General features: G+C 44.2%; 1 protein-coding gene across 4 annotated transcripts in view; it reads right to left on the bottom strand.

Moving 5' to 3' along the window:
* Nucleotides 1–1,565: 1,565 nt before the first annotated feature.
* Nucleotides 1,566–16,489, bottom strand: part of lrrc74b (leucine rich repeat containing 74B) — a 43,027-nt gene continuing 28,103 nt past the window's right edge. For all 4 annotated transcript variants that reach the window (XM_034170888.1, XM_034170886.1, XM_034170887.1 and 1 more), the window contains 5 exons: nt 15,320–15,429; nt 12,900–13,015; nt 9,391–9,469; nt 2,282–2,377; nt 1,566–2,179 (listed from right to left, as the gene is read on the bottom strand). In XM_034170888.1, coding sequence (XP_034026779.1) covers nt 2,063–2,179; nt 2,282–2,377; nt 9,391–9,469; nt 12,900–13,015; nt 15,320–15,429 — 518 coding nt within the window. In that variant the 3' untranslated portion in view covers nt 1,566–2,062. The remainder of the gene's footprint in view (nt 2,180–2,281; nt 2,378–9,390; nt 9,470–12,899; nt 13,016–15,319; nt 15,430–16,489) is intronic.

Genomic DNA, 16,489 nt, shown 5'->3' with positions numbered 1-16,489 from the left:
TGTGAAATTAGCAAATACATATCCTTAAGTTGTGTTGAGTGATATTTTTTAAACAAAAATGTTGATGTGATAATAAAGTATTTTGTTGTCGCGTACAATGTTTGGTGAAATTCTATCCTAGGTCTTTTGGATCCTTTGGATTTATGAAGCTTAAATATGAAAAAGTATCGGTATCGGTGATACTAGGCCTGTATTTACTTGGTATCGGATCAATACCAAAACTCCCGGTATCGCCCACCTCTAGAATACAGTAGTCCAGCGATGAGGCAGAGGTGGGGCGTCATAACATCCGATGGGTTAGCGGCTCAGTGCGGTGTTATAACAGATCAATCAGTCGCTCCGTGAGGCGTCATAACATCAAGCCTGGTTCACGTGGCAAGATAATTAGGCTGATATCAGACCCGATTTTCCCCTTCCGACAATCTTAAGGATGCCCCGACAATTGTGATGACGCTAAATATAATCTTATCAGATATTCCTGCCATGTGTGGTGTGTTAAGAAGGACGTGAGGAGCTAAATGTGACATGCAGCCAATCAGAAAGTGAGGTGTTTGACCTGGGAATGTTCGTGTGTGAAATCTGTTTGTGTGTGTTGTTTTTACCGTGTGGCTGACACCACACACTGTACAACTAAACCTGTCAGATCTATGATTTTTTTTTTTTTTCCACGTGTATGGTGTCTCAGGTTTTGGAAACCTACAGATAATTTTAAAATCCTGTGGTCGACAACACTGTGATATAACCGGTCGCTAGTAGATGGCAATGTTCTATGCATTTTGACGCCAGTTATATCACACGGCCTGAATCACAACAGACTTTTCGGCTTTGAGAAGCAACCTGGGCTTCTTCTGGCATTTTTACATAAAACAAACACAACTCAGAGAATATATTCACGAGAGATTTAGGCACAATATACAAAGAGTTTAATGCTGTTGCTCCTGTGGAGCCTGATCAGAGCATCTCAGATGGATTTCTTCTGTTGTGAATACCCATAATGCACCTGGACACAGCATGTCCACACACAAACCTTCAAAATTAGTGCATTACTTTAAAACTAAAACATATATCTGATATTTTCACTTTATAAAACTTCAGACTTGACGTTAATTTAAATAAGTTGTCTGAAATTAGTTCTGTTAACCATAAGTTAAAACTGTATGCCTCTGGATGACGTGGGTGCTATTGCCAGCATATTAGTATGGGGTCAAAAGAAATGAGCTTTTTTCTTTTCTTTTCTTTTCTTTTCTTTTCTTTTCTTTTCTTGTCTTTTCTTTTCTTTTCTTGTCTTTTCTTTTCTTTTCTATGAGTAGTTCTATTTTGTATGCAGAGGGTGTTTCTTCTAGAACCAGCTCTTCTCTGTTTGTAGAGGATAGAACTGCCCATCTACTGTAAAAAGCTATGTCTACAAAAATGTTAGCAGTTTAAAAATTATCCGACCAAAACTTATCGGAAGATAATTGGTCCAATGGTGCTTTTCAAACTTATCTGAAAAGCTAATCTGATAATGAAAACATTATCTTTGATAATTAGCAGTTAGCGCATTAGTGGAACTGTGCCCACCACTGTCTAATGGTGAGCCATTCTTTCAAAGATGTAATTCTCTGTTAGATTAGTTGTGCAGTACTTAAATCCTTTTTGTGCTACCCACTTTCACATCTTTTCATGCACAGTGCATTGCTCTCTGATCCTCTCCATCATTCTACCCACTGATGTTACATAACTTCAAAATTAGATCATTTCTAAAAAAAATCTGAATATCTGTATTATATGTCAGTGTTCAACATCTTCAGCCATGGTACTTTTCTGAGTGTTCCACACGTATACATGCTGATTTAGGAAATTACACAGGCTACCTCGCAGGTATGTTTGTTTCCACTTGAATAGGGCTTAAAAATATTCTATTTATTCTAAATGCTTTTTGTCAGAGGAATGCGCTGTAAGGGCACTTTTAAAATCCCGTCCTTCAGCACATCCATCCCTTGATGAAAACATCCACAGAGATTTGACAAGACATGTTCTATCATATTGCTGTAAAAGTACAGCAATTACAGTTTGACACTTTTTATGCTTTTACTTTTCTGAATGTGTCAAATGTGCCTCCGTGATTTACTGTAAGCGCAGGATATTTTTCTTTCACTGCAGCATACAACTCTTCAAAATCCTGGTTCACAGCAATGTCCTGGAGAGAATTACAGAAAAAAGAGAGATAAATTACTTTTCCACCTGCAAGAAAGAAATGATTTGCAAAAATTCATATCGAGGGGTAGTGCACGGGTCTTACAGAAAAATCTAATGACTCCATGGCTGAATCTGGGTTGTCCCGTACAGACTGGAGGATCCCATAACACCCGGCATTTTGGACTGGGTTTCTACTTATCTGAAGTAAGAAAAAGAGTGCAAATATAAGAATGTGACTATAATATCAAAGAGAATGTTCTCTTTGGATCTTTTGCTGAAGTGTAAAAACAAGGATGAAAAAGTCTGATGCTCCAATATACGAGGTCTGTTAGAAAAGTATCCGACCTTTTTATTTTTTTCAAAAACCATATGGATTTGAATCACGTGTGATTGCATCAGACAAGCTTGAACTTTCGTGCGCATGCATGAGTTTTTTCACACCTGTCGGTTGCGTCATTCGCCTGTGAGCAGGCTTTGTGTGAGCAGTGGTCCACCCTCTCGTCGTTTTTTTATTGCGAATAAATGTCTGAACGATTTGGAGCTTTGCTGCATCAATTTTTTTCCAGAAACTGTGAGAGACCTCCAGGTGGACACCGTTCGGAAAATTAATATCGCTTTCAGGGACAATTTTATGGGGATTATACAGATTAAGGAGTGTTACTGCCGCTTTAAGGACGGTCCACAACTGCTGAGAGCGCGGCGCGCTCCCAGCGCCGATTGACATGCTCAGACCCCACTGAAACAACCAGATCATTTCCAACGTGAAGGCTTTGTTGATCCGGGACCTCGTCTGACTTTCACAAAAAGGCAGAAGTCGTGGACATCAGCACTTTTTCGGCACATTCCACTGTTACAGGAGTTTTTTTCGTGGAAAGAAAAGTGGAGGGACGCGCCACGGAGCCGTTCATTACGCGGGACAAAGCCACCTCAGTGTTGGTCTCACAGGACGGCTTAAAGGTGGATTTCAGATGGATTCCGGTTGCTTTTCAGTCGTGTGATTATCCGATTGTGATTGTGCATGAGCTGGACCTGCCCCAACATGTCCTGGAAGGCTTCATCACGGCGTTGCTTTGCGCCATGCAGCTCCACCGCGACGCGCGGAATTCCTCCGCACGTCTGTCTCAATGTGCTGAAAAAATGCTGATGTCCATGTCTTTTCACAATTCCTGTGCTAGTCAGACGACATACCGGATCAAGACAGCGTCCAGTTTAGAAATGAATGGCACATTCCACTGTTACAGGAGTTTTTGTCATGGAAAGAGGAGCGGAGGGACGCGCCACGGAGCCGTTCATTACGTGGGACAAAACCACCTTGGTGTTGGTGTCACAGGACGGCTTTCAGGTGGATTTCAGATGGCTGTCGGTTGCTTTTCAGTCATGTGATTATCCGATTGTGATTGTGCATGAGCTAGACCTGCCCCAACATGTCCTGGAAGGCTTCATCATGACATTGCTTTGTGCCATGCAAAGCGACGCGCGGTGGAGCCGCTCCTCTTTCCATGACTAAGCCTGACCCTAACCCTAACCCTAACCACCTTATCGTGGCGGGGGAGTTTGCGTACCTAGATGATCCAAGGAGCTATGTTGTCGGGGTCTTTGTGCTCCCTGTAGGGTCTCCCAAGGCAAACAGGTCCTAGGTGATGGGTCAGACTAAGGGCAGCTCAGAACCTCCATGACCAGTAAAAGATCAAGGACCAAGACGTTACCCGGTATGGCGGAGCCGGGGTCCCACCCTGGAGCCAGGCCTGGGGTTGGGACTTGCGTGCGAGCACCTGGTGGTCGGGCCTTAGCCCATGGGTCCCGGCCGGGCTCAGCCCGAAAGAGTGACATGGGCCCACCCTCCTGGGGGTTCACCACCTATAGAGGGGGCCATCAGGGTCGGGTGCAGAGAGGATTGGGTGGCGGTCGAGGGCGGGTGGCCCGGCGGCCCGGTCCATGCTCACAGCCCCTGGCTGTTGGGACGTGGAATGTCACCTCGCTAGGAGGGAAGGAGCCTGAGCTTGTGCGGGAGGTTGAGAGATACCGACTAGAGATAGTCGGGCTCACCTCCACGCACAGCTTGGGCTCTGGTACCCAACTCCTGGAGAGGGGCTGGATGCTTCATTTTTCTGGTGTCGCCCACAGGGAGAGGCAGAGAGCTGGGGCCGCATTGCTTATTGCTCCCCAGCTCAGTCGCCAAGTGTTGGAGTTCACTCTGGTGAACGAGAGGGTCGCGTCCCTACGCCTTCGGGTCGGGGAAAGGTCTCTCACCGTCAGTGTCGGGGAAAGTAACTTTGGAAAGTTACTTCATTAGTTAATCTATACAGTTATATTTTACAGTTACTTCTTACATTTACTTCATTAGCAGCTGCGGACACCTTGTCGGCAGCTGCTGAATGTAATTAATAAAGTTACTCATAATCTAATTTGGTTATTTTTAAGATTTAGTACTCAGAAAAGTAACTATTAGTTACTTTGCTGATTAGTTACTTTTCTGATTGCTCAATCTTACGAGTAACCAAGTTAGATTACTCGTTACCTTATTAGTTACATTACTTATTAGTTGCAAGTTTTCTGCAGATTCTAATAAAGTAATTGCATAAAGGTGCTAATGAAGTAACTGCATAAAGCACCTGTATAAAGCAACTAAAAAGTAACTAAAAAAGTAACTTGTCAAAGTTACTTTCCACAACACTGCTCACCGTTGTCTCGGCCTACGGGCTGAGCAGCAGTGCTGAGTACCTGACCTTCCTGGAGTCCCTGGGAGGGGTACTAGATAGCGCTCCGACTGGGGACTCCATTGTTCTCCTGGGGGATTTCAACGCCCACGTGGGCGGCAACAGTGAGACCTGGAGGGGGGTGATCGGGAAGCACGGCCTCCCCGATCTGAACCCGAGTGGTGTTCAGTTGTTGGACTTCTGTGCTAGCCACAGTTTGTCCATCACGAACACCATGTTCGAGCACAAGGGTGTCCATAAGTGCACGTGGCACCAGGACACCCTGAGCCGGAGGTCGATGATCGACTTTGTAGTCATATCATCTGACCTTCGGCCACGTGTCTCGGACACTCGAGTGAAGAGAGGGGCAGAGCTGTCGACTGATCACCACCTGGTGGTGAGTTGGATCCGCTGGGAGGGTAGGAAGCCGGTCAGACCTGGCAGGCCCAAACGTATCGTGAGGGTCTGCTGGGAACGACTGGCGGAACCCTCTGTCAGCAAGGTCTTCAACTCCCACCTCCGGGAGGGCTTCTCTCAGATCTCAGGGGAGGTTGGAGACATGGAGTCCGAGTGGACCATGTTCTCCACCTCCATTGTCGATGCGGCTGCTCGTAGCTGTGGTCGCAAGGTCTCTGGTGCCTGTCGCGGCGGCAATCCCTGAACCCGGTGGTGGACACCGGAAGTAAGGGATGCCGTCAAGCTGAAGAAGGAGTCCTACTTATCTTTGTTGATAGGTGGGACCCCAGAGGCAGCTGACAGGTACCGGCAGGCCAAGCGTGCCGCAGCCTGTGCGGTCGCAGAGGCAAAAACTCGGGTCTGGGAGGAGTTCGGGGAGGCTATGGAGGAGGACTATTGGTCAGCCTCGAAGAGATTCTGGCAAACCGTCCGACGCCTCAGGAGGCAGAAGCAGCTCTCCACCAGCACTGTTTACGGTGCGGGTGGGGAGCTGTTGACCCTGACTGGGGATGTTGTCGGGCGGTGGAAGGAGTACTTCGAGGATCTCCTCAATCCCATCGTCACGTCTTCCAAAGAGGAAGCAGAGACTGGGGACTCAGGGGCAGACTCATCCATTACCCAGGCCGAAGTCACCGAGGTGGTTAGAAAGCTCCTCGGTGGCAAGGCTCCTGGGGTGGATGAAATCCGTCCTGAATACCTTAAGTCTCTGGATGTTGTGGGGCTGTCTTGGCTGACACGCCTCTGCAACATCGTATGGCGATCGGGGACAGTGCCTCTGGATTAGCAGACCGGGGTGGTGGTCCCTCTGTTTAAGAAGGGGGACCGGAGGGTGTGTTCCAATTATAGGGGGATCACACTCCTCAGCCTCCCCGGTAAGGTCTATTCCAGAGTACTGGAGAGGAGAATTCGACCGATGGTCGAACCTCTGATTCAGGAGGAGCAGTGTGGTTTTCATCCTGGTCGCAGCACACTTGACCACCTCTACACGCTCCATCGGGTGCTCGAGGGTTCATGGGAGTTCGCCCAACCAGTCCACATCCACATGTGTTTTGTGGATCTGGAGAAGGTGTTCGACCGTGTCCCTCGGGGCACCCTGTGGGGAGTGCTCCGGGAGTACGGGGTCCGGGGGCCTTTGCTAAGGGCTATCCGGTCCCTGTACGACCGCAGCAGGAGCTTGGTTTGCATTGCCGGTAGTAAGTCAAACCTGTTTCCAGTGCACGTTGGCCTCCGCCAGGGCTGCCCTTTGTCACCGGTTCTGTTCATTATTTTTATGGACAGAATTTCTAGGCGCAGCCAGGGTGTAGAGGGGGTCTGGTTTGGGAACCACAGAATCTCGTCTCTGCTGTTTGTGGACGATGTGGTTCTGTTGGCTTCGTCAAATCAGGACCTTCAGCGTGCACTGGGGCGGTTTGCAGCCGAGTGTGAAGCGTCCGGGATGAAAATCAGCACATCCAAATCCGAGGCCATGGTTCTTGACCGGAAAAAGGTGCTTTGCCCTCTTCAGGTCGGTGGAGTGTCCTTGCCTCAAGTGGAGGAATTTAAGTATCTCGGGGTCTTGTTCACAGGTGAGGGACGGATGGAGCATGAGATCGATAGACGGATCGGTGCAGCATCTGCAGCGATGCGGTCGCTGTATCGGACCGTCGTGGTGAAGAGAGAACTGAGTAGGGGGGCAAAGCTCTCGATTTACCGATCGATCTACGTTCCGATCCTCACCTATGGTCATGAGATTTGGCTTATGAAAGAACGAGATTGCGAGTACAAGCGGCCAAGATGAGTTTCCTCCGCAGGGTGGCTGGGCGCTCCCTTAGAGATAGGGTGAGGAGCTCGGTCACTCGGTCACCTCTCCTCGCTGGAGAGGTGTTCCGGGCACGTCCCACTGGGAGGAGGCCCCAGGGAAGACCCAGGACACGCTGGAGGGACTACATCGCTCGGCTGGCTTGGGAACGCCTTGGGGTTCCCCCGGAGGAGCTGGGGGAGGTGTGTGTGGATCGGGAGGTCTGGGCGGCTTTGCTTGAGCTGCTGCCCCCGCGACCCGACTCCGGATAAAGCGGAAGAAAATGGATGGATGGATGGATGGATGAAATTCATTTTTCCCCTCAAAATTCTACACGCAATACCCCATACTAACAATGTGAAAAAAGTTTTTTTTTTTTTTTTTTAGATTTTTGCAAAAAACGAAGGAACTACATGTACATAAATATTCACAGCCTTTGCCATGAAGCTAAAAATTGAGCTCAGATCCATCCTGTTTCCACTGATCATCCTTGAGATGTTTCTACAGCTTAACTGGAGTCCACCTGGGGTATAATCAGTTGATTGGACATGACACACCAGTCTATATATAAGGTCCCACAGTTGACAGTGCATGTCAGAGCACAAACCAAGCATGAAGTCAAAAGAATTGTCTGTAGAACTCTGAGACAGGCTTGTCTTGAGGAACAAATCTGGGGAAGGGTACAGAAACATTTCTGCAGCTTTGAAGGTCCCAGTGAGCACAGTGGCCTCCATCATCCATAAATGGAAGAAGTTTGGATCCACCAGGATTCTTCCTAGAGCTGGCCGCCCGTCTAAACTGAGCAATTGGGAAGACGGGCCTTAGTCAGAGAGGTGACCGAGAACCTGATGGTCACCCTGTCAGAGCTTCAGCTTTCCTCTCTGGAGAGAGGAGAACCTTCCAGAAGGACAACCATCTCTGCAGCAATCCACCAGATGGAAGCCACTCCTTAGTAAAAGGCACATGGCAGCCCACCTAGAGTTTGCCAAAAGGCACCTGAAAGACTCTCAGGCCATGAGAAACAAATGTTTCTGTTCTGATTATGAGATAAAGATTGAACTCTTTGATGTGAAAGTCAGGTGCCATGTTTGGAGGAAACCAGGCACCATCCCTACAGTGAAGCATAGTGGTGGCAGCATCATCATGCTGTGGGGATGTTTTTCAGCAGCAGGAACTGGGAGACTAGTCAGGATTGAGGGAAAGATGAATGCAGCAATGTACAGAGACATCCTGGATGAAAACCTGCTCCAAAGCGCTCTTGACCTCAGACTGGGGCGATGGTTCATCTTTCAGCAGGGCAAAGATCCTAAGCACACAGCCAAGATATCAAAGGAGTGGCTTCAGATTCCATAGCATCAAGCAGATGAGAGTCTACAACTCCCCCTGGATGGAATGCCAGTCCAGTGCAGGTTATATCCCCAGCTGGGGCCGGTACCCATTTACAGCTAAAAGGACTGAGACAATGTAGATTATCTTGTCCAAGGACACAGACAGATAGTATGAATGTGATTTGAACCTAGGTCTACATATTGGCAGGCCAGCTCCTTATCCACTCAGCTCCCTGTTCTATATAAAAAATGCCAATAACTCTTACAAGAATTGTTTTGTACATAATCAGTGCAACTCCCAACCTTAGTAAACAATGTTGCCTTGAATTCAACAAAATCCTGCGGGTGGTGGTCCACTGGCTGAAAAATGTTTTAAAAATATATGTCATAAAAAAGGAGGGCTAGGTTTTCTTGATGACATCACAAAGCAAGAATGTTGAACCTGATGAAAGTGAAGAAAATGTTATTTGCCATACCCATCCACCAAATTTCATGAAAATCTGTTCATAGGTATCCTGACACAAATACAACATAACCTCATTGGAGGAAATAAATAGCCTACATTTACTTCATTATTATTTTATAGGATTTTAAATTTGTTGCTGTCAATCACTAAAATACAGATCCAGAGAAAATGAGACTCCAAAGTTCAAAGGTTTTTTTTTTTTAGACTTACCAACGTATTCAGACCTCTTACTTTTTCCTGAAGTAAACCCTCAGACTTCAATTTGAACTCACCTTTGCACACATGAAACCAAACAACTCAAAAGGAACGTGGAGTTCTGCATTCTTTACCTCTGTCGGTAACTTTTAGTCAGTCCCAAACAAATCCCTGAGAATTATGCTTGAGCGTTGACATTTAAACAAAGTACAGTGATGCATTTATTCATCCCATTTTATCCACTGATGCTCCTCATCGCTTGTGGAGCTGAAACCAATCTTTTCAGAGGCTTACGTTGAGAGATTTGATTCTCTTGTTTACTTTGAGGCCCAGGGCGAGGTGAATGGCTCCTTCAGGGGGGATTCGGTTGTTACTGTGGTGAGAAACAAATAAAGCAATTGTTAAAAAAAAGTCTGCATACTGTAGTGTGAGTGAAACAATCATAACGTGTTACTTTTAAATGCTAGTATTTGTCCATGCTTAATTTTTTGTGATTCCAGCTTTGTTTTGCCTGAGAGATCAAACCAAACCATCTAACATTAACTTTGCTCATATCAACAGGCAACACTTTAAGATGCATCAGGTTAGAACACTGAGAGAACACCTGAACTCTCCTCAAAGAGCTTTAAGGTTCGAACATCATGCTATTGTTTGTTTGTTTTTGTTCCACTGCTTCTGTCAATTTCTAGTAAACTTGCTCATTGCATATAGTTTGACCCCAAAATTACATGTAGAGCTTGCCAGTGCGCAACACAAACACAGCATCACTTCACATGGAAAGATGGTATACTGTTTTGTTTTCGGCTGCAATCACCAAAGTTTTTCCCAGTGGTGAAGGGAAGACAAGGCAAATGGGAGAGGTTGTGTCAGTAAGTTTTAGCGATTTAATGTGTATAAGGGTCACTTCATGAAAAGGAGTCACCAATATGTGACATGAGAATCAATTTCTAAATTTCCTAGCAAAGTGATATAGACTGTAAAGCCCCCACCACACATAGCAAAAATGTGCAGGAACCAGGCTGAAATGGCAAATATTACCATCATCAGACGCAGTCGGGAGGGAAAGAGGCATGGTCAGCAGTGTCAGAAGGTCTCGTCCACACCTTCACAAAAGCGCATGTAGACAACAGTTTAGATGACACAGACTGCAGTCAGACAGCCATAAAAGGAGCTGAAGACTGCACGATGTCTAAACATCTGGAGGGCAAACACGGACCGGAGTGGGAGGCAGCGCTGTGTTCCTCATGTTCCTCACGTGCACGGGTTGCTCCCTGCGCACACGCGTGGGGCTGAAATTATCACTCAGCTGTGTGTCTATGTGTGAGTGTGTGTTCATAACGGCTGCATAAGCCATTAAGCATGCCCGCGCTCGGGGTGCATTGGACACCTTTTCTGAAAGTTTGCTGGCAGTGGGTCAAGCAGTCACACCATGCATTAGACGGAGCCTTTCCAGCTAACTTTAATTTATTTTTCTTTTTGCTCACTTCAGGAGCACAACAGAACTCTGTACACCGTGATATCGGTTGGATTATCACATGGGATTTAATTTTTGTAGCCGGGGTGAGGCCTTTCACCACAGGCTGTGGTTTGGTTCCTGTGCGCTCTCCGCTGGCCTGGTTCTGTGCTGGAGGTGAGTTTCATGTTTAATAACGTTGTCACAGCCTGGTGATACAGTTCCACATCACACCTACAGAGTTTAGATGGTGATCAAGTAATAATATGTATATTACAGTGGTGAGATCCATTCAGCTCCGTGCCTGATGTGCACTATGACGCATTACTGCACATGAGACCACGAAGAGGCGCAGCGGCACACGGTGCTTTCGGTTTGATTGTGCACTGTTCACATTCACTGTATATGATGAATGTGTGCCACATACATGTGATTACATATCAACATTTCCTTTGTCCTCCTGGCCGGGGTCCAGTGGAGGTGGACATCCCACAACATGCTGGCAGCCTTTGCTGTGACCGATTGATCTCAGAGCTCAATCAATCGCCATCAGATCATTTCAGATGCTGTTTTGATGCCGTCAGAATATGTAGACTGCAATCAGATGATACAAAAACTGCATATAGACTGCCGTCAGATGTGCAGTCCATCTCAATGGCGCCAAGAGTGTTTTGAACATGTGCAACACACTCGGGACAGCTGAGCGAATGGGACCAAAAATGTAGACTACTCATAGACTGTCATCCGTTGGTCTTCGGAATGCAAGTCAGTATTTCCCGATTGTGGTTGGATGTGTCATTCTGACGCACTTTGGCCTCAATCAGTGTATGTGTGATGGGGGTATAAGATATGAATATACGGACCATGGGGAATAGATAAAATCCAATACTGAGATAAATCAAGTTATACTTTTTTGGATGGGCTCATGGGAAAGCCCTAGAGCTCTATTTTTGGCAGCTATATTAGGACTCGAGGCGTAACTGGTTGATCCGAGACGTGAATCAAAAATAAAGCAAATAACTGATGACTGCTACTTTATTTTTCAACTACATTCTCCCCATGGGTTTAAGGCTCTCAAGAGTGGTGCTTTCAAACAACACAACTGGAGTTTTATTTATTGAATAAATTCGCAGTTTAGGAACATGGCTTTTAAATGTAGCAGATCAGGACACTAAGGGTTACATTGGTGTATGGGTGGAAGTTAATTTTACCGTGTGCCCATCAAATCAAAAGTAAACTCAGATAAATTAGTTGAAGTGATTTTTTTTTTTTTTTTTTTTTTTTTTAGCACAATAATACTTATGTGCTGTGTGTCACAAATGTGGTGGGGTTTGATGTCTCCCTTTTCAGATAAAAACTCAAAAAAGAAAAATTCAAAGATAATTTTGTCCTCTATGATATCACAGTTATTTAATAAATATATATAGAGAAAATCAATTTATATTTTTTCCCTGCACATAGGGCTGTTCTGTTTTTACTGCCCAATAATGTTGGCTTGTGTAATGGTGACCCCTTTTCATGAAGTGACCCATAATGATAATGGGGCTGTCTCCAGAAGTACAATTTTTGCATCATATGCTCTTTCATTTAACCCCTTTATCGCCAAATCTCAAATGAGACTACGCTGCCCAATTGTTTTGGTGAGGTCAAATTTACTAAAAGTCAAAATGGCAGGTTTTCCCCTTTGATTTGCATCAAACAAGGCACACATATGGGGGTGGGTTCCACAATTGGCCAACAAGGCCAATTTTGCCAAAGGTCAATCATTGGGGTCAAGATCACATCTGCTTGATGTCCTTTTGCTGATTTCAATCAAACTTGGTATGTCAGTGAAGGTTCGCCCCAACGTTGCTCTTAAAAAATACTGCACTGATTGGAGCCTTGATTTATTTCACAGTGAGTAATACAGAGCGTAAATCCAATCTCTTCCTGCTCAGTGCTCATGTTTGCACTTGGCTTGTCCATCTTCTAAACAGCACAAAGGAATCGGACATGCCCCTAATTGATTTTTGTGAAGCATTTCAGACCGTATGCCATGAAATTTTCATAACAAGGCTAAATTTAATTAGAGGCGATTTGGCACAATTCTGTCCAGTCTTGATGAAACATTATGAAGCTTAAAATTCATGTAAGGTATGCAAGCAAATATATGACGTGGTTTTGTGTTATACTGACTCATTAAAATGAAATATCTCTGTAACTTTGTATTAGTTTTACTTTCCTGTATTACAAACAAAGTAAAGTGGGATATTTTTTTTCTGTCAGTCATGATTTTATAATTGCCTCTGCCTATTTTCACTGATTTACTGATAATGAATTTGATTAACAAACGCAAAATAAAATTTCACACCTCAGGTTCAACTCCTCCAAAACATCATTCTCTTTAAGTGCCAGTCCCATAGCAACAGCTCCTTCTTTTGCAAAGCCATTAAATGACAAATCCACTGTTCTCAAGAAGATGTTTTCCTTCATAAGAAGAAAAGAAACAATGACATTAATATATATTATCTAATGTGAGCTCGAGAACCAGTTTCACTCAATGAATGAATGAATGAATGAAGAATGAATAAAAATATCAATAGCAAACTAGAATTTGGCTAGGGCCAAAGTGATCTCTTCGTAAAGTTAATTTTATTTTCATAATTCGTTGATTTGTGATCAGGTTTCTTGAAGCTAAATTAGAAACAGATTTTTGAACCATTAACTGATTTTACGGATATTTGTGCCAATTTTTTCCTGGACATTTCACACTTACCTCAGAAAAAGCAGGAATTCAGGTCACGATTTCAAGATGCTGGAGATGACATGGATGTTTATTTTTATTTTATTTTTTTTATTTTAATTTATTGTTTTTTCAGGGGGGGGTGGGGGGGTGGGCCTGGTCAATCATTTTAGCACTTTTTAAATGTCAAGATCAGCTCATGGATCAAATATTTACTTTTATGTCACAGATATAAATTGTGTCTCTTCCCCTCAGTGGTACAGTACATGGAAGCATCCAAAACCTGACCTTGACATTTGATCTCAGAGAACACAAGTTATTATGTCAGGGTTTTTGGTTTTATGTTATGTATTTGTGTTTGGTTCTGATCATGTTCTGTGTGGTGATTTTCTTGTCTGTTTTTTCTGCTTGGGGTTTTCTCTCTCTATCAGTCTTGTCTGTCACTTGGTGCTCGGTGGTGGGTGTGTCCCTCTGTCTTTCTACTGCCATGCCCTGGATCTTTCCCTTACACCTGTTCCTCATTTTCTGCTCATCACCTCCCTGTATTTAAACCTCACCTAGTCCACCTGTTCCTTGCCAGATCGTTGTGTTCCATGCCTTCGCTGCCAGCCTTGTTTCTTGCGTTTTTCTCATCCTGCTTGTCTCTCAGTGTTTGCATGACCACCTGCTTGTTTTTTGAACCACGTCTCTGCCTGATGAACTTGTTAATGTTGCTTTGTCTGGACTGCCTTTTTTTTGCGTACCAAACCCTGCATGTTTTACCAGTAAACCTTTTTGAACAATTCCACTCTTGAGTCCGAGCCTAGCACTTGTGTCCAGCCATTTCGTGTTATAAAGTCTGATATATTATAAGCAATCATTTAGCAGGAAAAAGTGTGGAAACTAATTTTATTTACATCTTAAAACTCATTTTTATGGCACAAGGTCAATAATGTGTTTTCAAAACAGCATTCAACTACATGCAATTGAGCGGCACCAACAACAAACAACAATTAATCTTGGAAATATTCTGATATTCTCAAATAAGAATAAGAAGCAGTATAGATGCTATAAGACCCAGCAGGATACAAATGAATCAAATCTCTTTTCCGGGTTAGGGTTTTTTTGGACATTCATCACCAACTAGCATCATTCATACAAGCATAATGTCAACTTAATACATCTATTTTGATTATATATTTAAAAACACATAATTAGAATATTGTCACCTTCCTAAAATAATGGCCTCAGTCATGTTTTGGGAAATATGACTTAGGTCATTATTTTAGGAAGGTGACGATATTATGTATTGTTGGACAAATTTGTTTCTAATTCTTTTGGAAATCAACATCCTTCCCACTGTCGCCAAGTGCTTGCTCATAGGGGGTTGTTTTGACCGTTGGGGTTTTTCTGTAATTATTGTATGGCTTTTGCCTTGCAATATAAAGCACCTTGGGGCAACTGTTGTTGTGATTTGGTGCTATATAAATAAAATTGATTTGATTTGATTTGATTTGATGAGTACAAAACTGACCTGGTTCTTTCTGTGTGGAGTTTACATGTTCTTCTCATGTCTCCTCCAGTTTCTCAGACTTCCTCCCACCTCCAAAGACATGTAAGTTAGGTGAAATGGTGAAACTAGATTAACTGTAGGTGTGAGTGAGAGTGTGATTGTGTCTGTATGTCTGTCTATATGTGTCGATCCTGGGACAGACTGGTGACCTGTCCAGGGTATACCTCCCATGACCCTTAACTGGAATAAGCGGGTTTGGAAAATGAATGAAATAAATGATCAATACAGCTGTCAATATAAACACAGAATTTACCATGCATAATACATGTGTACAAAAATTCAGTTTGCAAACAGTGTAAATGTGGTGCAGCAGTTTTCTATCTGTGTCAGTCATCCCACATGCGGTATGAGGGCCTTCATCATAACAAAATGCTAAAACGGTGTCACAGTGTAACCCTTCAAAGTGCAGCAGCAGCTCTTTTTATTTTTTTTTACCTGCGTATCATTTGATCAACCAGTACCACGGTGTTCAAACACTGATTTTCAGGTGTATTACCCTGAGGCCATCTGCCAACATCACAGCTCCCTTCCCTCGAATGGAGTTCCAAGCCAGACTTAATGATCTCAACCCCATGTTCTCTGACAGGCAGTCCCTCAGATTTTGACCTGAAGTGGGGGGGGGGCAAAAATATCTTTTATTTTAATAGTTGTAGTTTGGTGCCAGTTACAGAAATTTGATGCTGATCAGTTACCTTTGATTCTGATCAAACCATTAATCATGAGGGTGACTTTTGATCCAGAGTACTTCTCTTTGTGTTTGGCGGTTGATCCTATTTGCTTAACCTTTGATCCTGAGCACTAACACAGGCACATGGTGTGTGCAGCCAGTACATTGTGAACATATCAGAGTGATGGTTTGGAAACAACGTCAGAGAGGCGAGGTTGAGATGTTTGGACATGTGCAGAGGAGTATAGGGAGAAGGATGCTGAGGATGGAGCCACCAGGCAGGAGTAGAAGAGGGAGGCCAAAGAGGAGGTTAAGATGTACTGAGGGAGGACATGCAGGTGGTTGACATGATGGAGGAAGATACAGAGGACAGGGTGAGATGAAAATGATTGCTCTGCTGTGGTGACCCCTAATGGGAGCAGCCAAAAGAAGAAGATCCTGAGCACTGATATTTGGTCCCAGTTAACAAACACTTGCTTTGCACTTCATTGCTGAACTTTGATCCTGATGTTTGAGCATTAATGCTGATTGCTGAATCAGATCCTAGTGTGATATTTCATTCAGGTTGCTCATCTTTGGCCCTGATCTGATCTTTGTTCACACATCCCAGTCACTGAATACTGAAATTAAACATTGACCTTAATTACTAAATTTTGATCATTGATAGGTCAGCAACATCAATCAATCAATCAACTTTTTTTTATATAGCGCCAAATCACAACAAACAGTTGCCCCAAGGCGCTTTATATTGTAAGGCAAGGCCATACAATAATTATGAAAAACCCCAACGGTCAAAACGACCCCCTGTGAGCAAGCACTTGGCTACAGTGGGAAGGAAAAACTCCCTTTTAACAGGAAGAAACCTCCAGCAGAACCAGGCTCAGGGAGGGGCAGTCTTCTGCTGAGACTGGTTGGGGCTGAGGGAAAGAACCAGGAAAAAGACATGCTGTGGAAGGGGGCAGAGATCGATCACTAATGATTAAATGCGGAGTGATGCAT

This window comes from Thalassophryne amazonica, chromosome 5 (assembly GCF_902500255.1).
Source record: "Thalassophryne amazonica chromosome 5, fThaAma1.1, whole genome shotgun sequence".
Lineage (NCBI taxonomy): Eukaryota > Metazoa > Chordata > Actinopteri > Batrachoidiformes > Batrachoididae > Thalassophryne > Thalassophryne amazonica.
This window is presented reverse-complemented; position numbering and strand designations above follow the sequence as displayed.